Raw genomic sequence first — 26,454 nt, 5'->3', positions numbered from 1 at the left:
AATTTACCCCATTCTAATGAGCATAAAATTTTGACCATTCATAAATACTACAAGTAAGGCAGTTGGCCATTGATATAAAATTCCCAACAGGAAAAAAATTCATGTTTACTAAATACTAACTCTTTTTGATCAAAACAAAAAAAATACCATTGATCATTGTGCCACATATTACATATACCAGACAAAAGTAAAAAAAATCATGTCTGCTAAATACTAACTCTTCCATTGATCATTTTGCCACATATTACATATACCAGACAAAAGTAAAAAAATTCATGTATACTAAATACTAACTCTTCCATTGATCATTGTGCCACATATGACATATGCCAGACAAAAGTCTCATTGGACACATACAAAAGAGCTAAATGAGCAAGCTACAAAAGGCCTAGTGCTTGCCCTTTTAACTACATGACCAATTTCAACATAGTGCAAGATAACATGAAAAAGCAGAACATGACTAATCTAATAGGCTAATAGCAACTCACCCAACAAAAAACAAAAGGTGTGAGCATTACAGCTGGTCACCCAAGAAGAAACAAAAGGTGTGACCTTTAACATTTACTTAGTGCTCACCCAACAAAAGACAAAAGGTGTGAGCACTCATATATAACCACAGCTGATATATAGAAGTAGACAAAAGAGGACTTCATGACCAAAACCACCTTAGCTTCACTTCAGTTGCAATTGTTGTTGTTGCCCCTGCCCCTTGATCTTCCCCTTCCTCTACCAAGTACCGTAGCTCTTCCTCTTCCCCTGCTCAAGACCACTCCTCTTCCTCTGCCTCTGCCTCTGCCCCTCTACAGATATATAAGTAGAAGAGTTAGACTACTCAACAGATACAAATTCTGTATAAGTAACATGAAGTAAAGTTTGCTCTTGGAATATCCTTTCTTCATTTTAAAAAGAAGAGGAGAAGTCACACAAAATTACATATAAAAAAAAATATTAAGTAAAGTGACTTATCAAAAAAAAAAACATTAAGTAAAGTTCAATGTTAGTCTAACCTGAAAAACTCCCACAGAGGAAACAGGAGTACACCCTTCAGCTTGTGACAATCCCTGTGGTGGATTGGGTGTTGGTTCACAAAGACATGAATGATGCAATTAAATAACATAATTTTTGAAAGTGAAACCAAATGAACATACGAAATATAATCCATCACCTCAGTTGCAGTTGGTGTGGCTTCAATCCTGGAACCAATCCTTCTTCTCACTGGAGCTCTTTGGCAAGACCTTTTATTATGACCAAACTCTAGACAAATTGAACACTTGACTGTCTGTGACCTTTTAGACTGACTTGTGCCTGCCTCTGGCTCATCAACAGCCTTTCTCCTACTCTTTCTTGGCCTATCGGGCAATCTCCTTAAAGGTGGAGGTTCCACAATATCACCACCTGCATTAATCCACCTAGTTTGATCTGGAACTGGATGAATTATACCTCCATGTGCTTTGAGGTAATAATCTTTGTGGAAGTACATGTCACAATAATCTTCCAGGTTAGCTCTCTTATGGGTTAAGGCTGTAGCCGCATGCCTACATGGTATTCCAAAGATTTGCTGCTCCCTACATGTGCATGTATGTGCATTCAAGTGCAAATGATGGGAAACCCCATCCTCTAATACATCATACTCATCACCACCAGCAGACAAAAGTGTAGTAGAGTTTCTCCCCTTCACTTGCGCTTTCTGCAACCTTTTCCTAACATGGGGTCCTACTGTCCCAGTCCAATGCAGTCCTTTCTCATACCTTTTTTGCAGCCTAGTCATTAACTTTGTACGAATTCCCTCTAACATGGTTAAAACTGGTTTAAACCTCAAGGGACCAACCCAATGGTTAAATGACTCAGCTAAGTTGTTTGTAATGTGGTCATTTTTTACAGCCTCTTTGAATGCATGCATAGACCAGACAGTAGACACTTCTGAAAGCCATTTATGAGCCTCAACTGAAATACTCTTTATAGATTCCATGGCATAACCAAATTCTAACTCATTGTATGCCCTAGCAGCCTGCCAAAAGTACTTTTTAAGGAGCAAACCTGGGTGCTTCTTCTTGAAGTTATTGAAGAGATGTCTAGCACAGGTTCTGTGAGTTGCCTCTGGTACCATTTCAGCTATGACTTTGTCCAAACCCTAAAGGAACATGACAAACAAAATGAAACAGGGAATAAAACATATGTCAAAATGTGAAGCTATGAATCACAAGAGAGAGCAAAATGATAACATAAGAAATCAAATGGTATACCTTTTGTTGGTCTGACATAAATGTCCAAGCCCTTGCATGAGTACCCGCACCAATGACTGTATGCAAGTGGTCTATGAAGAATGCCTAGCTGTCTCTCCCCTCACTTTACACCACACCCACAGTACCCACTACTATGGGGAGCAAACCATTATTCCCATCTAGAGCTACGGTAGCCAAAAGCACACCACTCCTTTTAAGTGACAACCATCAATTCCAATAAAAGGCCTACAACCTTCCATGAATCCAGTTCACATGGCCTCAAAACAAATGAAATACCTCTTGAACACAGGATTATGAGTTTCTGTCAATCTGTCACATTGAATCTTCACAAGACTCCCTGGGTTACTCTTCCTAACCTCTGAAGCATATGTGGTCAACAGTGGGTATGAATCACTGTGATTACCCTCAATAACCTCTAAGGCCTTTCTCTTTGCCCTATAAAGTTGAATTCTAGAAGCTTCAATGCCATATTTTTGGTGAAGCAAAACATGCATACAGTCTAAGGACATGTTCGGATTTGCCCTTAATTCATTCGCCATCTTTTTTGCAATCCAGGTTGAGTTTGCCTCAAAATTACTAGTTTCACTTATACAAGTATGCTCTCCCCTATATGTCTTTATCTTAAAAGTGACACCATCAGCCAAAGGGGATACATGAATCCTCCATTTACAACCCACGACAGCACACCTACATGTGATCCTAGTTTTTTCATTTTTTTCCCTCACTATTTTGCAACCCTCTTGAATGGTAAACTCTTTTAAAACTTCTCTAAATTTGGTAGCATTACCATAAAGCAGACCTGCAGCAAGCCTAATTTTCCCCCTAGCATCTACCTAAAACTCTTCTCCACATTTGTTAGGATCAAAGGGCTGAAAAGTAGGGCCATACGTTATTATATCAGAATCACTACTAGACTCCTTACCACCATCATCACCTGAACTATACTCAGACATTCCATCACTACTGACCTCTATGTCTTCCTCAAACCCATACCCAACTCCTCACTGCTCTCATCATCCCACTCCACTTCCTTATCACTTATATCTAGACTATTTTTAGACCACTCATGATCACTGCTGTCATCCTCAACATTTACACACTCATGTGGATTTGTAGAAACTGAGGGAAATGAAAGTGTTGTATCAGTTGTAGATGGAATGTAAGGAAACGGAGGACCTTCCACATCACACACCTCTACATGCAGGTCAAGTACACTAACATTACAGTAGAACCTAAACATTTCAATGACATCTAAGTCAGAACTCACATCCATTCTCTCATTAGTTCCAGGTTTGTAACCATACATTTTGATGGTAAAACCCCTATCAAATGGTAAATGATTAAATGACCTAGAGGAGACATCATCCAGCAAGTCCATGTAACCATATTTATGGGGTTCAATGTTTTTTATCCTTGAAACTTTTCCATCAAAGTGTACATTTATGTCAAAGTAAAGTGCAGAACCCATACTTGGCAATTAAAGAAAAACAAAGTTAAGCTCATCTTAGCATTTAATAGCACAGAACGACAAAAGAGACCAAATTCATTGAATACGAATAAGATCCCTAATTATTTCACACAACAACCAGATACATCAAGATCAAATCAAAAAAAAAATATATTACCAAAGACATCAAGATGCTTAGCTTACTCAATAATACATGCAAAAATCTTTGAAAATTTTTAAGGTTACCAAAAAATTAGAGAGTGATTGATTGTGCTTACAATCAGTAGATTTTTTTTCCTTGCTATCCACAGTTATTGTAACGGTAACCTCAAACGAAAAAAAAACTAAAAACAGAAGGAACCCTAAATGTACGAAACTTGCGCAATTAACTCTCTTTACCTCTACAACTCACTTTGATCGGTGACTCTAACAGGGAAATTAAGACATAGATCTCATACCTGTTGAAGAACTTCACCCACGTACACTTATATAGAACTCTACTGGAGCATACCCATGGATCTCCCGCCATATCTTCATCTCGCCTTCCCGCCATTTCTCCCTTTGTTGTTCCCGTTGTTTCACACCCGTCGCCTCCGATTAGACGTGTTTGGCGTACAGAGTGAGAAGAAAGCAACCACGTGGTCGTCTATTTGGAGAAGGCAGTCTCAATTCTCGAAAGAATGGGTTTTAGTCTGATGAATTTCATCTCCATACGTAATAGGGAGTAGGGTAAGGCTTTTTTTTTGAAAGGTTGGGTAAGGTTGAAATGGCTCATTTACCCCTCTCCGTTAACTCCGGTCTAACATTTGGGGCCCATAAGGGAGGACAGTGCAATTTCAGTAAAAGGAGGGGAGGCATCTGGGGTTGTCGGAAACCTCAGGGGAGGTAAATGAAATTTACCCTAAATTAAATGGACAAGAGAGGATAGAGGATCTGAAATAACTAGGAAGGTATCTGAGATAACATAGAAAATGCAAAAGGAAAAGAGAAACATATAAGAAATGAAATGGGAGGAAAAAATGACTACGCATATTTTCTCTTGGTTTTTCCCCCTATTTTCCCTTCCCTGGTAAGAAGCAAACTGAGGAACCCTTTCTTTCGTCTATGTTCCAAACGCATCTGCATAATCCATTGATTGGCAGCAGTTGCATGATTTTATTTTGCTTATTTGTGGGTATCTGTCTTTGTCACCAGAAATGATATTGGTACCGACCTCCCGGTACCGAAATCGTACCGCCGGCCGCCGGTGGGCCGTCTCCGGCCACCGGACGGCCGATCCGAGCCGTCCAAAAATTTTAAAAAAAAAAAACGAGGGGGCCTACGCGGGAATCAACGGCATCCGAGGTGTGTAAGGTTCTTGATCCGAGCACCCTTTTTTCGTGTATATATGTATATTCGCGGAATATACATATATACACGAAAAAAGGGTGCTCGGATCAAGAACCTTACACACCTCGGATGCCGTTGATTCCCGCGTAGGCCCCCTCGTTTTTTTTTTTTAAAATTTTTGGACGGCTCGGATCGGCCGTCCGGTGGCCGGAGACGGCCCACCGGCGGCCGGCGGTACGATTTCGGTACCGGGGAGGTCGGTACATGTAGCACTACTCGTCACTGCTACCAACTCGTACAAAAATTGGCGTTAGAACTAAAGAAAGTGCTTGAATTCCCTTCTATTGTAGATCGTATTCTCGCGTCCTGGCAATGTCTGTGCACTGGGCAATCCATACAAGGGCATACCTTCTGCTTATTGATAATCCTTGACAAGTAGATCAAACCTTTCTACTTCAAGTTTTCATGTGATCCTCTGGAGATGAATCAGACCTGTTCAAGCCTTGAAAAATTTGTTCATTTAGGTCTCAATGCTTTCTTGTTTCTTTCACATGTTTTGTGGGGCGGTTTGATTTACTTCCCTCGTGATCATACAGAATGACCACATTATGCATTACCTCTGAATGACATTTTGCTGATTTTTTTAGGCCGAGTTTTCTCACTTGGGTCTTTGCTTGATTTGTGCAAAAGAATTGTTTCTTCTAATTATGCTTTGGACACTGGGAATTGTCTACCATTGAGCGGATTTAGAGGATGAAATATTCATACTTTGGAGGAACTTAGATTTAAGGTGATTCTAGGACATGATTGGTCCGTCGTGTTTTCAAATGTATTCCAAGATGTGCTGGTTTTTGAACAACACAGGCTGTTTGTAGATTCTTGAATCTATGGGTTTGTATAGGTATCGAGGCAAGAGGCCCAGTTACCACGTGAAAAGTCCGAAAACATACGTATTTTTTTTTATTTCACTTTTTTTTTTTTAAACTGTCAATTGATCTTTTGTTGCTCGTTTGCTATAACCACCCATTTTCCATGGGCATCCACATCACTATGACACATCGTGTATTATTACCCTCAAGTTGTGTGCTTATACAAAAGCATGTAGTATGTGGCAAAATTCCATCCGAAGGCATGGTTTGAAATATTGGTGGCCGCTATGTAACGGTATCGGTAGGTAACGAGTTTTGGTGTGACCGATAGTTTATGTGCAATTGGCATGGATCATCTTCAACATGTCTAGTAAATCATGTTTAGTAAAACTACTCTAACAGTAATACTAATTATCATCATCAATCACTTCAAGAATCTCAAATCAGGTATTAACTTGAGGTTTTAAAAAACTTCAAAAAGTAGGCAGGAGTATCATAAATAGCTCACTCCCACCAACTTCAGTTGAAACGCCTCGAAAATTGAACATGAAACTGAAATGAATCTGCATTCAATCGGCCTTAAACCAACCCCAAAGATGGTCCACAAGTCTGCCTATATTTGCACTTAATTTGTTAAGCAATGTAAAATATTGTTATCAAACATACTTAATCACTTATTACTTATTTAATTCAATTTTAAGCGCTGAATTTAAGTTATCAAAACAACTTTTAAATTGAGTACTTTATACACACAAAAATAATATTGATCGGATCTCATTTTTCCATTAAGATCAGTCATAAAAAAAAAGGGTGGTCAATATATTTTGATAAAAAAAAAACGTATTGGGAGATAAATATGCAAAAATGCTATAACAACACCCATGTACACACTTAGGGTGAGTGCTCCTAAACTCTTAAGAAAATAAGTTGGTTTTGTCCTTGTTTGAATTTTTTTCGCATTTGTAAATTTTGTGCCAAAACTTTTGTATATTATTGATTCGTCTCAACGAGAGGAATCAGAAAAGTGTGAAAAAAAAAATTTACCCAAAATTTTTGGAAAATAATCACTTTTTAGCAAAAAAAGTCAATTTATTTCACCATTAAATACACATATCCCTCACATGGGTGTGTGGGTTCCACACACAGTAATGGTGTAGTGTGTGGATCCTCACGAATATATGAGTGTGTCTGTAGAATAATTTTTATTTGTCATACGGTATACATCAACGAGGTGTTAATATATTAATTAACAGAGGATTCAGCGATTATCTATAGCCCTGAACCCTAAATCTGTTTCCCGTGGGACTCGAAATTAGGTCACTGCTGCGGAAAGTAATGAGACAATCAACTTGACAAATTTTGGTCTCTCAAACTATCTTTTGCTTGATAACTTGATACTACCTATGCTATGCTAATTGAACAGTTCTGATAAAAAAACGAAATTCCAGTTGAGCACACCGACTCTCTCTATACACTTCCGTAGCATGCTCAACACACTACGGTACCCCTTATTATAAATACAACAAACCCTAACCTAAACTCAATTCAGCACCTCAAAGCCTTACTCCTGGTCTCCATTGCCTCTTTCATAAGCTTTTTTAGTTTCATTTGTTAAAAGTCTGTTTCTAGTTGTACCAATTAACGAGTTCCAAAATGTGAACACTATGACCAACAACAAGGTCAAAGTTATGACGCTGCCTCATTGTTGAAAATTATTTTCGAACATATATATACATATACACAACAGAAAGTCCCCCCAATTCACCCTAAGTTCTCCGATTCCCCAAACCTGAAGCTATGGGAAGCTCCAGTGGATCTGGCAAAAATAGGAATAAGTTAAACAAACTAGAGAAAACAATTGACGTGGCTGCAAAACCGAAGAAAGATTGGCAATGCTCGTGTAAAACCAAGTACACAGCCCTATATACGTACGGCGAGGCCTGATAAGCACCCGATATTGCAATTAGGGTGCGCTAAATCTCTAGATTAGTTTAATTTACTTGTTAATTTAGTTATTTTTAATTGCTTTTACTCGTAAGGTATTCTAGTTTCGTTTTGTAGAGACATTGTTCAAAACGGGAGGAGTTTTAAAGCTTAAAGTGTACCAAAGGCATTCAAGAACCCGAAGGTGACCCGATGAGCTGAGACCGAAGCAAGAACCAAAAGGGGCAAAGTTTCTGAGTTAAACACTTCGGTATCAGTACCACTTGTTTTGTTCTATCGGTACCGAGTGGTTTAGCAGGGCTCCAGCGACAGCAGTTAACCTGGTCAGTATCGGTACCATATAATATCTCCTATCGGTACCGAACACTTTAGCACATCAGCTTAAGTCATTTGCTATCGGTACCGAGGGCTTCGGAGGGTATCTTTGAAGCATCTTGGGGAATATTCCATGCGCAGAACTTGGAGGATATAAAAGGCATGATGTTACATTGTACAAACATAGATTGTATTGCATATTTTTAGATCTAGCCTAGATTTTAAATTACTTTTTGCATGTTCTTAGTGTTTTTCATTTCCAGCCCTTAATATTTAATTTTCTGCTTGAAGTAATTAGTTTTTGCTACTTTAGCTTTCGTTAAAGTTGTAAACAATTCTTCGATCTATCAAGTTATCTAGTTTATTTCAAGTGTTGTTATTGCAACCAAAAGCAACTACCTTTCTTTCTAGATTTCCTACAGAAATTATTTAGCACATCCAGCACTTAACCAGGCAAGATAGAGTTCATTTTCAAGAATTTCTATTATCAAAATTAGTCAAGATCAACCAGAATGAAGGGTATATCCCAGGACTCACTATCTCTTGGAAAACCCTTTACCTACAAGATAAAGATATTATCCCATGTCCAAAAATCAAACCAACCTGCATTCAGATACCATTAGAGCGAATGGCCTGTACATGCCAACTCATATACAACATCCCAGTGGCCAACATTGACATGAAACAATTCAAACCTTTTTATCTTAATTTCAAAGATAAATAGGTAGAAATTACAGAAGTTACTCTCTTGGATGGATATATTCAACAAATTATATTCCAAGAACCAAAAGATACTGAGTATCAGATTTGGAAGAAAAATTGTAGCATGTGTTCTTAATTCCATGGCAGAGCAAGGCACAACAATAGAAACAGTTGTGGAATCAAAACTTCCAGAATGGACATCTACAGGACAACTCATCCTTACCTACCACAATATTCATATTAACACAAATCCTGCATTCTCAGAAGAATTTATCATTGTGACATTGATGAACCATGGATTTGCGAAACAAATTCAATCAGAAAACATATCAGACATTCTATTGCTTTTACCATAGCTGAGAGATTTCATTATAAAAGTCTGTATGACTATGGAAAAGCAACTTTAATATGTGAGGACAAATTTCAGAAAATTAGGTCCAATGATCACCTCCCAGAATTAAAATTTCAGTTTGAAACATGATATGATAATTTAGTCAAATATTACATTGAACAGAAGAATTAGCAGAGGGCAATGATAGGTGAAGGAGATCCATCCGATCCATTTGACTTACCTCAAAATAATGAAGATGAAAATTATGATTTTGATGACGAAGCCATCCAGAACATCAATAATGCAATGGAAGGATAAGCGTCAAGGACAAAGGCATCCCACCATGACCGACAGCATAACTGTCACCACATGGGTCGATACTTTACCAGCAAAAGAAATTTGGAAGCATTTGCCGAAAGCAGAATTCAATAAACCACTCCTTACCAACAAGAGTAATAATGGTTCAACCACTTCAACCACCCTTGAACATATCTCTTTGTAACAATAATAGAGAGTCTGCTTTGTAAAGTAAAATTAAAAGATGTGACGATGCGGGCCAGTGACCATGCGGCATCTACTTTTTCTTGGACAAATCGGATTCTTTTTCTAGTAGGTTACCAGTCATCTTATCTTTTAAGGTCTATAAATAGAGTCGAGTCCTTCAATTGTAATCACGACTCTCTTAGCATTTGAGTACTTGCTACCCTTAAGCAATTGTTGCAATTGTAATTGGTCGAGTCAATCTTCAGCAATTGAGTTCTTGTAATCAGCAGCTTTCAGCAATAATATAGTAAGTTTTTTTTTTCCAGTTCATTATTGTTCTTCAGGACCTCCTGAAAGGGAACGCCCTCATGATCATAAATAATATGAATACTATATGAGTTATATGTCTGTATTACCCAACGATTTTAAATCCAATTTTCATACATCATAAAGGCCCCAAAATTTCAAAATTTTAAAAGAGTGATGACTTCATGCCTTTAAACCATAAAGCCTTCTTGAGTCTTAACCCATTTTGCCAAAATGTGGAGTTGAGGAAATATAGTGTTCGGAGGTAGGTTAAGAAGGAAAGTAAGAAATCTCTTTGGATAAAATTTTGACACATAGGAGATCAGTGATAATGAAAAGAAAGATTAATCAATGGGTAATAAGATATATGATCTTGTATACAATATTCAAATTATTATAAACAGTTTATCTGGATCATGTGGTGGTAAGTACCGAGTAGGATTCACAAATATTTGCTAACAAGCTTTTGATCATTTGCATGCATGAACAAAAAACATATCTTGATTTACATATGTAGATTAGAAGAGGAAATATCTACCCAGAACCTTTTGATAAGTAGACTTTTAAATACAGCTTTATATTTAAAAGAACAAGAGAAGCTTAGAGAATTAGAGCAATAATTAGCTGAAGCACAACTTCAGTACAATAGAGCAAAACACTTTCAGAATTAGAATTAGACTGTAATAGCAAACAAAAGAAAGGAGTTAAAATGTAGAGGAAAGTCCACTTTCACCTCCTGTGGTTATCGCCATATGCGGATACCCCCCCTCATGGTTTAAAACTGACCAAATAACCTACCTGTGGTTTTGAAAATGTGCGGATAAATCCCATGCCGTCATGTTTTTCATCCATATTAACGGAGGTGTATCTCACACACCTCTAGAATGTAATCTGAGTCGTTCATAATGTATTAAATAAAGAATAGAGTATCTCTGTAAAAAAAATCATCTCGATCAGGCATCAATAACCCAGTGATCTAATTTTTAGTAAATTCAAATTTGAAATTTTAATTTCATAACAAAATCGATTTGACCATGAGCTTTTCATTTTTTGATTGACTTGAATTTTGGCATAGACGTAGTACTCGTCAAAATTTACAATATCAACAGTTATGATTCAATTTTTAGTATACGGGATGGTATGGTTAAATTTAAAAAAGAAGAAGAATCAAGGCACGTGATGGGGGTATAACGGTCTTTTAATATTGTGTCCGTTAATATGGATGAAAAATATGACGGCAAGGGTTCTATCCGCACATTTTCAAAACCACAGGTAGGTTATGTGGTCAGTTTTAAACCATGAGGGGGGTATCCGCACATGACGATAACCACAGGGGGTGAAAGTGGACTTTCCTCAATGTTGTGCGGATAGACCCCCTGCCGTCATGTTTTTCATTCATATTAACGGAGGTGTATCTCACACACCTCTAGAATGTAATCTGAGTCGTTCATAATGTATTAAATAAAGAATAGAGTATCTCTGTAAAAAATCATCTCGATCAGGCATCAAGAATCCAGTGATCTAATTTTTAGTAAATTCAAATTTGAAATTTTAATTTCATAACAAAATCGATTTAACCATGAGCTTTTCATTTTTTGATTGACTTGAATTTTGACATAGACGTAGTACTTGTCAAAATTTACAATATCAACGGTTATGATTCAATTTTTAGTATACGGGATGGTGTGGTTAAATTTAAAAAAGAAGAAGAATCAAGGGACGTGATGGGGGTATAACGGTCTTTTAATATTGTGTCCGTTAATATGGATGGAAAATATGACGGCAGGGGATCTATCCGCACATTTTCAAAACCACAGGTAGGTTATGTGGTCAGTTTTAAACCATGAGGGCGGTATCCGCACATGGGGATAACCACAGGGGGTGAAAGTGGACTTTCCTCATTTTAAAAATGTGCGGATAGACCCCCTACCGTCATGTTTTCCATCCATATTAACGGAGGTGTATCTCACACACCTCTAGAATGTAACCTGAGTCGTTCATAATGTATTAAATAAAGAATAGAGTATCTCTGTAAAAAATCATCTCGATCAAGCATTAGGTGGTGTTCCAACTAAAGAAAAAGAAGGTTTTAGAAAAAGGAAGGTAATTTCAAGCCCAAAAATCATGTGTTTACGTAAATAATTTTTCTACCAATATGAATCTTGTTTGATAGATTTCATTGAGATCTTTTATACGGTGCAAGAAAAATCAAAAAATTATTTTTCATTTTCATTATATTTGAGTTTGAAATTTGAAGAAAAAGAACTTTTAAAAAAGGAACCTTAGTTGGAACACCCCCTTAATAACCCAGTGATCTAATTTTTAGTAAATTCAAATTTGAAATTTTAATTTCATAACAAAATCGATTTGACCATAAGCTTTTCATTTTTTGATTGACTTGAATTTTGGCGTAGACGTAGTACTCGTCAAAATTTATAATATCAACAGTTATGATTCAATTTTTAGAATACGGGATGGTGTGGTTAGATTTAAAAAAGAAGAAGAATCAAGGGACGTGATGGAGGTATAACGGTCTTTTAATATTGTGTCCGTTAATATGGATGAAAAATATGACGGCAGGAGTTCTATCCACATAGGTAAGTTAGGTGGTCAATTTTAAACCATAAGGGCAATATCCGCACATGACGATAATTACATGGATGAAAGTGGATTTTCCTCTAAAATGTAATTATTCAAATTTGTCCCTATGGGAACCCTACCAGCGTCTGGCAGAGTTGCTCTCGCACACATACACACCTATCACCATTATCATCACCCACCAACCTCACCTACCCCCCACCCCCACACCACCCCCCCCTCCCCCCCCGACTTGTTCCCCACACCAGCCGAACCTCACTCTGCCCCCCAAATTCGGCTGCCATCATCACCAATTCACCGCCCTATTAATTTCTTCATCCCCAAGCCTACCACCAGGGCTGACTTATAAGAGCATCCTCAATGGGAATGAATTTTAGAAGGGGATGGATAGTTATTTTAGATGTAAAAAGTGGTTAAAAGTTAGTTAGATGTAAAATAGAATTCACCACTATCCAATGGTAAGATGTAAAAAAATGATGGATAATTAACTAACTTTTCCTCTTCCTTGATTTTTCTCAACTTTTTTAATTCTAATTCAAGTACTACTTCCGTTGAAAAATAATTTTGGTATCCGATAATTGAAGACTTAAAAAAAAATTACTTCCGTCCCTTCTTTTTTTTTTTTACTTCTCGATCACTTCAATTACATCATTTACTTCATCCATTTATTCCCATCAATTCTCAACCACATCATTACAAAAATTGCTTCATCTTGATCAGAATTGAACGATTTTTCTCTCGCACTATGACTTCCGTCGACCATAATTGATACACTATTTTTTTTGGAGGGTGTTTGTGAAGAGAATTTTTTTTTTTTGGTGTAAAATCCTATTTAAAACACACATTTATAGGCATGAAAAAAAAAAACCGTTGCAAATTTTTTTTCATTAAAACATCCGTTGGGAAGCCAATGGTCGGATCCTAATAAATTAAAAAAAAAAAACCAATGGTCTGATGAAAGATCCGTTGGCTGAGATAAACACAACCCAACTTTACCTTTCATCTATTCTCTCTCTCTCTCTCTCTCTACGAACACAACCATAGCCCCCCACCCACCTGAACCAGACGACCCATCTCTCTCTCTCTCCCTCTGAAGCAGACCCCCCCCCCCCCCCCCCCCCCCCGTCCGAAGATTGGCTCTCTCTCTCTCTCCAACGATTGGGGAAATAGACGAGAGTTTCGGAAGGAGCACAGCCGGCAGAGATGGTGATCTCCGGACCTACGCCGTCCATGGATCGTCAAAAATCGGGGTCGGAGACGGTGATCTCCGGACCTGGAATCAGTTTTCAAGCTTCCGCGTGTTCTTGCAATTCCGGTGTGTTCTTGCAATTTCCGACTGACTTTCTGACAAGATTAGGTAACTCCAGCCCTCTAAAAATCTGTTACAATCAGTTGATGATGACCTGTCCATTTATAGCTGCAGCCAAAAGGGGATGCAAATATACATCTCCCTTTCCATTTGTGCTATTTTACATCTCTGAAATTTCTATTTTACATCCCCATTGGAGCAATTTTTTTTACATCTGGGTGCTATTATAACTATAGCACCTGATTTTACATCCCCATTGGGGATGCTCTAAGGTATGCGAGGAAAACAACCGCTTCCGGCCTCCGAATTTTCTTCCAAAATTGAGGTCCCACTGTGATGTAAATCATGTAACTTATATATTAATATTAGAATATTTTCAAATAAAAACACAAATCAGATACTTGATTCAGTTGTCACATAATATTGTCATGCTATTGGGAGTATGTGGTTTGACTCTCATGCACTTCCATAATTTCCATAATTTTAATCATATCATTTTTCATTTATAGTCATAATTGTATCCTCTTCGTTTGATTTTTTTTGTTAATTTTTTTTGTACTTTTATCATTTTTAAAGAAATTCATGGGCTCAATATAGAAAATTCGTTTCGAGGCTCCTAAATATATGGGCCGATATTGCCTACCACCCTACTCCTCCATAGCCGGCCACCTCCCCACCTCAATACTTGCCCACCACGCCACCTCCTCAGCTACTCTCCTCACCCACTGGCCACTTCCTTATATAAACCCACCTCTCTCACTTCCAAAATAGACAGCAAAACACACTCACACGTCACTGTAATCCAAGCACCAATTCGAGCAATGAAATTCTAGAGAGAGAAAACCGGTGGGTTTCGGCTTCTCGATCGCTAATCCAAGCACCAATTCGAGCTACCCCATCTATAGCTCAGTCCCCGAGCATCCCAGAACTGATTCCCAATCAACCGAACCGTACCTGACCCGTCCGTCATACGCCACGGTCGTCTTCCCCGTTTTACCGAAACGGTCCGGAAACCTTTACCCGCTTTTTCGGCCGGAAACGAGGTTGAATAATCCCTCTCCTACCTTATCCTAAGTATAATTAGTGCCTAAATAATGTTCTTGATGAATTAGAACAGAAGAAATGGAACCTCGGATCGTAACAGTGTGATCCGAAATGTTTTCCCCTGTTTTCTTCGCATGGGTACTGTTCAAATACTACACTTACCTCCCTTAGTTTATTAAGTGTGTTGATTTTGGTCCAAACGTATTAATAACATATCATAATTAGTCCCTTGGGCTATTAAAAATAGGGCGCTGCTATTCGCAGCCCTTTATTTTCTCTCATAGCCCGTTAAAAATTTTCAATTATACTTGACAGTTAGTTACCGAAATTGAGATATATTTTCAGCATCCAATTGCCAAAATATAATATTTTTTTCAACAGCTATTTACCGAAAATGCATGTTCAGCAGTTGTTTACCGAAAGTTGAACATATTTTCAACATGTAGTTACTGAAATATAATCTTGTTTTTAACAGCTATTTACCGAAATATTATTTATGATTTTCAACAACCATTTACCGAAATGTAGTGGGTTATGGGAGAAAATAAAGGAGCGCCCTAAAAATAACGTTTTGGACCTAATATCGTACTTTATTATTATTATTATTATTATTATTATTATTATTATCTAGGTGTTCAATTAAATATATTAATGACAAAAAACGTAGTGGTTATGTTTTATTAAGTGTACTATTATAAGTAAATAACATACATAGATGAATGTTAAATTAGATAGACCGCATAGTTTTTTTTTTTTTTTTTTTTTTGAAATGGCAAAAAATATTATTGATAAACTCGATATATATTGAGAAGAAAAAAAGGAGAAAAGAAGGAGAAGAGGGAAGAAAGCACCATGACCAGGGCCGGCTCTGGGCTAAGGCCCAAGAGGCCGGCGCCTTAAGCCCCTCAAGAATGTGTAAAAACTAGGGCCTTCTATTATTTTGGATACCCATTATATATGTTCAATCTTTTTGGATATAGCAACACTAGATGCCCATTTTAATACCCAAACCACCTATTTTACACTTAAGAGACATAGGCTCAATGGTTAGGCCTAACTTGACTTGCTCAATCAAAGGAAACAAAAAAGGAAAAAAAAAATGCAAATCACAGGCGGTTGTCTTCGTATAGAGCCCCTTGGAAAATGATCCCATGTGGTGGGTTCCTATCTAAGTTTTATGCATATTCTACCCTTAACAACTCTAATCTCCTGAACGCATAATAAAATGGAAGAAGATGAATTAGAGATCAAAAAAGAGAAAACAGGATCAGAAATTAGTATTTGTATGGGTTTTTTCCTTGTCGATTACATGCATTTGGCTTTGAAAAAATCATTTAACTACTTGTTATTTTATTGTCGTAAATGTTATTAAGGGCCTCATTATCTAAGTCCGTCTTAGGCCTCCAAAATCTCAGAGCCGGCCTTGACCATGACATGCCATGAAGCCAAACCAAAACGGAGGGAACCAAAACAGAACTCCAGCGAGAATTAAGTTGAAAAAGTATAATCTTAAGTCGTTGTCATGAGGAAATCTTAGGTATAATCTTATGGAAATCTTAAGTCGTCGAAAAAGTATAATCTTAGGTACGTAGAGCGCGTAGTTACAAGAGGAAATCTTAAGTCGTTGTCAAAAGTATAATCTATCTGCGAGTTGGAAGTTTACAACAAGGATCCTAATTATGAGCGCAAATCTTTTCTCTAGCAGAGCTTGTCCTCGAACCTTGACCGTTTCATATGTGACCGTTTCATATCCTAATTACTGTTGTTTTATAATATATTACTATGTTAATGCAATTTTCTAAGGTAGGTTTTTGACTGTTATTGAAGTTCAAAAACTAAAAAATTAGTTAAGACAGCATAAGGTCGATCTAAAAAAAAGTAACAGAAATCACATTCGACGAACCATTCTTCCTAGATAAGTTACAAAACAACCGGAAGTTGCTGGATAGAGTTCGTATATTTTTCAAAAGGAAACGGCTCCTTGTACTCCAATTTTTGGACTGGATCAAATGGTTGTCTCCTTCGTAAGCCCCACTACGGGTTCCATCTGAATAATATATGTGTTTCATATTGCAGGCTCAACTATCTAATAGAATAATCAGAATTTTCCAAAACACCAGTTGTGATAGTCACCAAGTTCATGCTAGGATCATGGCTGACCTCAGATCTTGCATTAGTGATTGGAGCAGGATAAAGAAGATTGATAACATAAATTGTTTTGTCGGTTGGCTGTCTTGTTTGTAGTTTCCTTTGTTTTGCTATGTTTTGAGACTGGGGAATGCTCCTTTGATGGCGTATTTACCAAAAAAAAGAAAAAAAAGCTACTCCCTCCGTCCCTTATTTATAGTCCGGTATTTTATTTTGGGCTGTCCCTTAATAAATGTCCATTTGTAAAGTTAATGGGTAAAAGTTGATGAATTGTCTATTTTGTCTATAAAAGTAGATTCCATTTTAAAAAGTAAGTGAGTAAAAGTGTAATGATGATGGGTAAGTAGGGAAAGTGGAGGAAAAAGTTGATGTGAAAGATATAATGATGATGCCTTTTTAATAAGTTGAAATTACGAAGCAGGACACTTAAAAAGGGACGGAGGGAACTATAGAAGAATCATGAGATATAACTGATCAGGTATCCACCGGTCTGGCTATCCATCCTGAGACAACAAGATGGATGCTTACCACCGGTCCATCCTTACCACCGGTCTGGCTATATATCCAACTCGTTGTCTCAGGATGGACATGGATGCCTACCCACCTGTTGCTATCCACCCCGTTGTCTCGGGATGGATGCTATTTCTAACTTGTTTCTGTCGACTGTATGTTTTGTTATCAATGGAACTTTTAATTTTTTTTGCAAAAGAATCAAAGAGGTAGCCACTCTAGCAACTACACAAGGCAAAGTACTGTTTTTACGTATATGTAAAGACATTATACGTACCATTGTCATCTTGCTACGTCTTTTTATCTAAAAAGTTAATAAAGTATATTTTAGGTATATATTCCCAGGGCCGGCCAGGAGGTAAGCCCCGCAAGCCGGCGGGCAACCCCCGGCAAGGGGCAACAAAAATAAATAAATTGTATGTATACAAAAAAAAAATAGAAATCCAGCAAAAAATATATTTAGGGGCATCATCCAAAAAATTTTGTACAAATTTTTTAAAAAAAGTAAATATGTATGATTTCCACCTACTTTAAAAAATTATGATACTTGAGAAAATTAGGAGGGTAAAAGAGAGGTTTTTACATACTTGGGGTAAATAACATATAAAAAAAAATAAGAGGGCAAATTATTAAGAGAGAAAATTAGGAGGGCTATCAGATAAGAAGAAAAAAAGAAAAGGGACGCTATAGCCAAAACGAGAAGAAACGGATAATGTAATTCAAGCTAAATGAACAATATAATCTTATTTTTGTCCTTTTTTTGTTGTTGCTTATATGTCTTTTTTTTTTATACTTAACACTAGTGGGCAACGAGCCCTGTTGTTCGCAATAAAGATTCGAAGACAACCACATAAGGAAAAACTCGTTTGGGCCCATTCTAGGTCCCAGAAAAATTTAGAAAAATATCCATAAATTTTTTAATATTATTTTATGGGGTCTGTAAAAAATCAGCTCCAATGGACATTAGAAAGTGTTACTTTTGAATTTATATGGGCGAATTGAGCAGTTTCGCCCCAACGAATCCAAAAGTAATACTTACCGATTGATATCTCTTGGAGCCGATTTTTTACAGGGCCCCATAAAATAATATTCAAAAATTTTTGGATATTTTTCTAGATTTTTGTGAGACCCGGAATGAGTCCAAACGCATTTTTCCTTGCGTGGTTCCCTGCAAATTTTCCTTGCGATTATAATTTTCGAGTGAGCAACCAAGCGGAAGGTCAGGCTTGGGCAACCCAAATGTCGGGGCCGGCACCGTATATTACTAACAATTTCGCCCTCATACTTGAAAAAAAAGTTCCACAATATTAAACAATATACGATATTTTTTATATTATGGATACTTACAAGAAAGGTATCGACGTTGACTTCCATATAGAAGGATGTGTACTTCATAAGTTGGCAGTTGGCAACTTGGCATTGAGTCTCTGTTTCTAACCTCTATATATACCTATATCCCGTTATCACATGTTTTAACTCAGTTATCTTTTCTTTGCTGAGTAAAAGGTCGACAGGGGAGACTAGAGTTGCAACCCTCCTCAGGGAAGAGGGGCAACATATCACTGGGCTGATGATGGCAACGGTGCTGAAAACCATGCTAAAGGTAGCGATGATCATTTGGATATGATTCGGTCAACGCACGAAATTAATCAGTACGCTAAAAGCTATTTTACTTGCCCCAAAAGAACAAAAATTTGGCTATTGTTTCGCATTGCATTTCTTTCAGGCTATAGCTTTCATGAGGATGGACTAAAGGTATCGATGACTTTAATACGTATGCTGGACTTTGTTCCTTTAAAACACGTGAGACTGGTTCGGAAGGCTGTTGAAATGTTTAGATGTCGAATAGTAAACTGCAAGTAGTGCCTTCTTGAATAATGGCAACTAATCTATTACAGTATTATGGTTTGCCTGTATAGTTTTCGCAAATGTTAATTATCTAGGTCGGATCCCAAAAAAAAAAACTACTAGGCATTGTATTGCTGACGATTGACGCATATCTTTTTGCAGGCTTGCCTAGTTGTGGCTTATGGTATGCTAACTATGTTTAGAGCGACTTGTGCTGTTTTAAACAACCCAATACATATGGTACCTTCATTGATGGAAACAGGAGCCCGCTTTCTTGTTACTAGGTTCCTCGGACAGTATATCTCTACTGGTTGTTTAATGTGAGTTCATGTTGTTTATATGTTCTCTTTCACTAATTTCACAATTTTTTAAATTCTCTTCCTTTGGTGCATATACATGCATGCTCCCGAATTTATCCTTTCATGTTTGACCTATTTTCATATCCTTCTAGATTAGTCATTCATTTAACTGGGGTCAGGATTAATGGAATGCTTATGGTGTTTCTCTTTCATAGATGACCAAAGCAGAATTACACATCTCAGTCCCTTCAAATGTTTTTTCAATTTGACTTCCTTCCTCCTGTGTTTTCTGTCAATTGTATCATACCTTAATTCCTTCTGTGTTTTTCTGTCAATTGCATCTTTACTTAATTCCAATGGTCTGGAAAAGAACCTTATGATTAGTTGTAATCAAGTCATACTTTCGCCAATGATATAACTTTTGGAGCTTTTTTTGTAAGGAAGAGTAAGAACTTTATTGATAAAAGAGATTACAACCTACCGTGTGCATCTAATATAACTGAAAAAAAGACTAATAGCACACGTGAACGACGAATTACACATTAAAATCAAATGAAGGATACATCTAGCGATAAATTGATCAAACGTTTAGATGTCGGAGAAGCGCATAAAGGTTGAAGAACAGCTGTCACGATAGTTCCACTATTGATGAGACCTCTTTATAACAGCAACTGATCGATAACAACAAAGTGACTCCAGCACCTCAAGTAGAGAGCTGATACACGCGTAGTTGGATGAAATAGACACCTATATTTTTTATGTCTGGTTCTTGGTATAGCCCAATTGTGAGGGCCTCTAATACCCTCAATTCGGACAATCTTGGTTTCAGATAATTCTTAAATGCGCGTGCTCAGCCAAACTAGGTTACTGTTTTCCAGAGAAAAAGTCTGGCCCCTAACAAAGAGTCTCGACTGTAGATAAATTTTGTTGTGACCTTTTCTCCTTCATACGTAAAACATCAATTGCACCTCAGCACTTACTGGCTATTGATTGTTTTTAAACATCAATGTCCTAGCTTAATTGATAACAAGAGGCCGAGGCCACGCGATGCGTGTGCAAGTCGGACTTGTACAAACAACATGCACAAATTCTTTATGTGCGTCCACGATTCAAGGTTTATCTCTCTTCCATCACAAATTGGTTTTTCCATGTACCCAAGTCTACTTCGCCTTTTTACAGTCACTGACAGTCTCAGTATTGCACTTTATGTTTGAATTCAATCATGAAAATAAAAGCAAAAACTTTTCTGGTACCACAGTTTACTGGAGGAAGGAGGCACAATTTTCACCTTTGAAGGAACCGGAAAGAAATGTCTTCTTAAAACTTCCATCAGAGTTCACAATCCCCAGTTTTACTGGAAGGTATTGTTCTTTAGTTTTGTTCAACATTCGTATTATAAACAGGATAGATTCACATATCATTGAATTCAAGGGAGGGAGTCAACCTTAAAACAATAAAAGGGAAAAAAGAAGAAGAGTAGAATAAATCCTGTACAGGAATTAGGATAGTTCTAAAGCTTGTTAAGATTACGTCAGTCAATTTTCTGTTGGAATCCTTTTGACAGGTTGCTACACAGGCTGATTTGGGCCTTGCAGATGCGTATATAAATGGGGATTTTTCTTTAGTCAATACAAACGAAGGCCTTCAAAACTTATTCATGGTAAGACAAACGAATCTCGTTTGAAGTTCAAACCTCTAGTTTTGATGTTGTCCTTCCTGAACTCTTCTGCAGATTTTCATTGCCAACCGAGACTTAAAGAATTCGGTCTCAAAGAGGAGGTAAGTTTTGGTCCATAGACTACCAATGTTGCCACTCAGCTTGCAGTCATATCATAAGTCTCATATCTTACCTTTGCTCTAGGGGCTGGTGGACACCATTGCTTTTCACTGCTTGTATTGGATCTGCGAAATATTTCTTTCGTCATGTAACACGACAAAATACCCTTACGCAAGCACGCAGGAATATCTCACGTCATTATGACTTGGTATGATACGTTGTTATTTTAGATTGATTTGTTTTCGTGAAGTTCATAAGAGCATTTGTCAGAAGTAGAAATCTTTTCAGAAGAAATAATGGTTATCTTTTGATTGGTAAAAAAAACTCGCTCTGTTCACAGATGTACAGTATTTGCTAAATCGATTAAATGACTTGACAGCTGAAAAGAGACAAAGAATGTGAAATGGAGGGACTATATAGGTCACACGGTCTCTAGTAAATCCTTTACGTATTTGTGTCAGGTAAATAATTCTAGGATAAAGGTATCAGATATGGGTCTGGAAATTCTCTTTGGAGTCACATCGAAAACTAGTATGTCCACAAATTGCAGTTTATAGAACGTACAACTCTCTTGTTATATGGCTTTTATACCGTCACTTCATAACAAGCAAAGTGGCCATGCTGAATGCTCTGGTGCTACTTGAAAAACATCATATGAGGAAATAAAAGAAGAAAATCCAATAATATGGACACTCAGCTGTGTCCCATTGCCCTCAAATGGGAAAAAACGGAAGTTTAAGTCTTTGTTATGAAGCATGAATATGCCGGAAAAGGAAGTTCTGAGAAAGTTGCAAGAAGCTTTGAAGCAATTTTTAGCTCAAGGAAAATGACAAATTTGTCTTCCTTTATGATGGAAATTTGCACAAAGTCAGTATGGAAGACATAAATGGACTTAAAATTGAAAGAGACCACATAAACAATCTCGGGAAATCTGAGGTTGTGAAACAACTCACCTTGATGTTGTCTTAGGATGCTGACAACAAATGCGTCTGCAGAACCAGATTTTAAGGTCATTGGAGCAGGGATGTAACTATCAGCACTGGTGTTCCTTCCCTGCCTTAACTGTAGAGCTTTTGGACATATATCGACCATATAGACATTAAGGTACTAGGTAGGCATATCCCACCTTTGAGAAATGTAGATTAAAGCTTTGAAGAAACATGGTTATTGAGGCCTATTATGCACATGGTCTTAGTGAGTGATTTTGTTCCTCAGTGTAGGAAATTAGTCTCTTGAATTTTCAAATGGACCAATCTGATCATTTTCTAGAGTAATTGAATTTGCATGCCTCACTCTGCGATGCGATTACCTGTGCAGCTTTTGTTTCACTTTGTACCGTTACAAATAACAAGGGGTTTACAATATGTGGGGCTAACCGACTTTATTTTGATTTGGGTGTTTCTAGAGTAATGAACTGTTTGCTCTTTTCCTCGATGAAACAATGACATACTCTTCTGCGATATTTAAGGTCAGAATCTTTTTTATAGTTTGTCTCCACGTATAACTCTTTTTTCGCTGTTCTTTCCACTTATTATATTGTCTTATGACTCATTTCCATGTTATTTTTCTAGTCTGAAGACGAAGACTTGAAAGTTGCACAGATGAGAAAAATCTCTCTTTTGATAGAAAAGGTGACGCTTATGTTGAAAAATGACCATATCGGTTTGGGTTGACATATTTGTTAATACTAGTTTTATGTTTGACCAACCCAGGCAAGAATTGATAAGGAACATGAAGTTCTTGAGATTGGATGTGGCTGGGGAAGCTTGGCTGTTGAAGTTGTCAAGAGGATGGGATGCAAATACACTGGCATCACTCCATCTGAGGAGCAATTGAGATTTGCTGAAATGAAAGTGAAGGAAGCTGGCCTTCAGGTGATTACAATGTTCTGAGTCCATATATACTTGGTTTCACTTCCTAAGTAAAAGTTTTCTTTGGAAGAATAAACGTTCATGTAATACCCAAAACAAGTGATTTTTTTTATTTTAATCCATGATGCTGTTAAAAGCTGGTATGGAAACAGAAGGCTATTGAATTATTTATGAGATGCTAAAATTATCTACGTTTACCATTCTTGTGGCTCTATTATATCGAGAAATGGCCAAGTACATAGTAGATTTTGTTTTAGTACTCATCTTCAAACTTCTGCAATTGGTATGTTAAGTCTCGTTCGGCAGCAATTTTTTTCTTATTAGCAGAATACATTGCCCTTTCTACACTGAACTTTGTAGTTAGGATTTTCGATGTAAACATTTTTAGTGTTTCATGCATCAGAACCTCACAAGAAGGGTCTATTTCTACACTCTTAGATAATGCATGCATCTTTGTGACCGATAAGTATTAAGTTGTAGTTGTTCCTCTTATATTATATTCAAAATCAATTCCCTGTCAGGACCGCATAAAGTTCCTTCTTTGTGACTACCGCCAATTGCCTGATACCTGCAAATACGACAGAATTATATCATGGTGAGTGAGTTCATCTTAAACAGTAACATACTCGTCATAGCCTTACTGACAATAATATGCAGTGAGATGATAGAACATGTTGGCCATGAGTATATGGAGGAGTTTTTTGGCTGTTGTGATTCAGCATTGGCAGAAAACGGTCTGCTGATTCTACAGGTAACGATGCTGCTTCTTTTTCGCTATTCTGTTGGAGGTGGTTATTGGTTGTTCATTGTGTTCTGTGATGAAATTGTTTCATGACAGACTCCTACTCTTTCTAGAATTATTTACAAAATTTAATTGGAAAGAAAAAAAAAATTGTTATCTCTTAGTTGCAATGGAATAATTTGATACCCATTGAACAATTTTTCATTTCCGTGTCACTTGTTTAAAACCAGACCGTGTTATGTCAAATCCATTTTCGCTATGAAAGTAATGAATGTTGAGTCTTCAATATTAAGTTATCAACCTACACCTCCACCAAGAGCAAACAAATCCACTAATAAATGCCAAATGTTCACAAGTAACTTTTGAAATCGAGAAAATATGATTTACATTTGCTAAATTAACATCAAGGATATATTACTGAGCCTTTTGCTGACGGATAAGAATTGGTTGATTTTTTCACAGTCTATATCCATACCAGATGACCGATATGATGAATACAGGAAAAGCTCGGATTTTATAAAGGAATATATTTTCCCAGGTGGATCCCTACCTTCATTAAGTAGAATAACATCAGCAATGGCTGCTTCATCCAGGCTCTGGTACAAGCAAACAATTATTCTTCTAATTTGTAAAATGATGTTATTTGATTATTTCTGTTTTCTTCACTTTCCAAAATCTCTAATCAAGTGCTTCAAGTGCAGTGTTGAGCACCTGGAAAATATAGGGATACATTACCACCAAACACTCAGATGTTGGAGGAAAAACTTTCTGGAGCAACAGAGGTAAAAAAAAGAAGAGATGGCCGACATAATTAGAACCCTGTTGATCGTCTATGACTCAAATTGAAGATAATGTTTTATGACCTATTATTATTACCCTGACATAACAATTTTTTTGCAACTTGGAAGCCTATCTAGGATTAGAAGGGTATAAGACAGTTGGATCTGTTATACATATAACTAATATGATTGATTTCCAAGTCCTTGATGTGTCCTAGAGATTGATTTGTGAGCGTTTATGTTTTTTGGTTTTAGCCAAATCATCGCATTGGGGTTCAATGAAAAGTTCATCCGGACATGGGAGTATTATTTTGATTATTGCGCAGCTGGTTTTAAATCAAGGACACTTGGAGACTACCAGGTATTACTCTAGGCCTTGCCATGCTATTGCCGATTGCGCTCCATTCTCGTTCTGTTAATTGTTTGAACATATCAGCCGTGCACATCATTATAGTTTAAGAGATTGATGATGTAAACAAAAGTAGTTGCAATAACAAAGAAATACAAAATTAAATGGACAAGAGAGATAGAGGATTTGAAATGAATAGGAAGGTAACTGAAATACTAACAAAGAAAATGCCAGAGAAATGAGAAACATACAAGAAGAAATGGAACCAAAAAAATAATGTTCCGATCGCATCTGCAGAATCCATTGATGGGCATCGGTTGCAATTTTATTTTGCTTATTGGTGGCTATCATGTCTCTCTCGTTTAATACCAACTCAAGAAAGTGCTTGGATTCTGTTCTGTTGTAGATTGTATTCTCGCGTCCTGGCAATGTCTGCGCACTGGGCGATCCATACAAGGGCATACCTTCTGCTTATTGATGATGATGCGAAGATCGTACCTTTTCCCTTCAATAATTCATGTCGTCGTCTGAAGACAAATCAGACCTGCTCAAGCTCGGAAACACTTTGTCTAAGTATTTTTTTTTTTTTTTTTTGAAACACGATAGAAATGCATTGATGAATAATAAAACTACGGTGTGGGCAATTTGACTTGTTTTCCCGGGTGATCCAGAATGTCTAGACGATGCATTTATAAGGATTGAATAACGTTTTCCCGGATTTTTTATGCTATATTTTCTCACTGAGGTGTGGCATACGATTACCTCAATCTATTTCCTTCTTTCTTTTTTTCCTACTTCGTGCATCTGGTTCTGTTATTACACTGCCAACACTCATGTATTTACAGGATACGGAAGGACACAGCACACCTATGTTTGGAGAAATATTTCGGTGCTGGGTGGGTATATCCCACGTGGTACTCGCACGGCATATCCAGATCGTCTAATACACTTTTGGACGGCTCGGATTGAAATCCTCTCTCTTCTCTCACCCCCAACACTTTCTCTTTCCTTTTTCTCTCCAAATCCGAGCCGTCCAAAAACACAATGGACTGCTCAGATGCGCCAAGCGGGCACCACGTGGTACCCACCCGTCACTGAATTTTTTTTTTGTCTATGTTTGTGTTTGCTTGATTGGGACAGAAAAAGTTTTGTGTTCCCTCTAGCAAGCTCTGAACAACGGGAATATGTTCACCGGTGAGGGACTCGGGAAT

The 26,454-nt window shown here is 37.3% G+C and overlaps 3 protein-coding genes across 10 annotated transcripts in view; 2 read left to right on the top strand and 1 right to left on the bottom strand.

The window, feature by feature from the left end:
- The window catches only part of LOC131322860 (uncharacterized), a 37,999-nt gene extending 32,166 nt beyond the window's left edge, over positions 1 to 5,833 (top strand). For all 5 annotated transcript variants that reach the window (XM_058354392.1, XM_058354393.1, XM_058354395.1 and 2 more), the window contains one exon: positions 5,370 to 5,833. In XM_058354392.1, coding sequence (XP_058210375.1) covers positions 5,370 to 5,441 — 72 coding nt within the window. In that variant the 3' untranslated portion in view covers positions 5,442 to 5,833. The remainder of the gene's footprint in view (positions 1 to 5,369) is intronic.
- LOC131322864 (uncharacterized) lies at positions 289 to 2,344 on the bottom strand. Its single transcript, XM_058354410.1, has 3 exons — positions 2,244 to 2,344; positions 1,008 to 2,131; positions 289 to 800 (listed from the first exon to the last, which is right to left on the bottom strand). The coding sequence occupies exons 1-3, from the start codon at positions 2,259 to 2,261 to the stop codon at positions 761 to 763; spliced, it is 1,182 nt and encodes a 393-aa protein (XP_058210393.1). The 5' UTR covers positions 2,262 to 2,344; the 3' UTR covers positions 289 to 760.
- Positions 5,834 to 9,853: 4,020 nt separating the features above from the next.
- LOC131322863 (uncharacterized) lies at positions 9,854 to 26,037 on the top strand. 4 transcript variants are annotated; one of them, XM_058354407.1, is made up of 17 exons: positions 9,854 to 9,970; positions 16,997 to 17,144; positions 19,085 to 19,181; positions 19,589 to 19,746; positions 20,984 to 21,086; positions 21,290 to 21,385; positions 21,458 to 21,504; positions 21,587 to 21,710; positions 22,908 to 22,970; positions 23,074 to 23,133; positions 23,215 to 23,376; positions 23,895 to 23,968; positions 24,031 to 24,124; positions 24,578 to 24,714; positions 24,817 to 24,897; positions 25,150 to 25,255; positions 25,650 to 26,037. In XM_058354407.1, the coding sequence occupies exons 3-17, from the start codon at positions 19,149 to 19,151 to the stop codon at positions 25,719 to 25,721; spliced, it is 1,410 nt and encodes a 469-aa protein (XP_058210390.1). In that variant the 5' UTR covers positions 9,854 to 9,970; positions 16,997 to 17,144; positions 19,085 to 19,148; the 3' UTR covers positions 25,722 to 26,037. The 4 variants fall into 4 exon arrangements, with proteins under 4 accessions (XP_058210390.1, XP_058210389.1, XP_058210388.1 ...); XM_058354406.1 differs by lacking the exon at positions 16,997 to 17,144; XM_058354405.1 differs by lacking the exons at positions 9,854 to 9,970; positions 16,997 to 17,144 and having other exon boundaries at positions 19,071 to 19,181.
- The last annotated feature ends 417 nt before the right edge of the window (positions 26,038 to 26,454 follow it).

Source organism: Rhododendron vialii, chromosome 4a, assembly GCF_030253575.1.
Source record: "Rhododendron vialii isolate Sample 1 chromosome 4a, ASM3025357v1".
NCBI lineage: Eukaryota > Viridiplantae > Streptophyta > Magnoliopsida > Ericales > Ericaceae > Rhododendron > Rhododendron vialii.
This window is presented reverse-complemented; position numbering and strand designations above follow the sequence as displayed.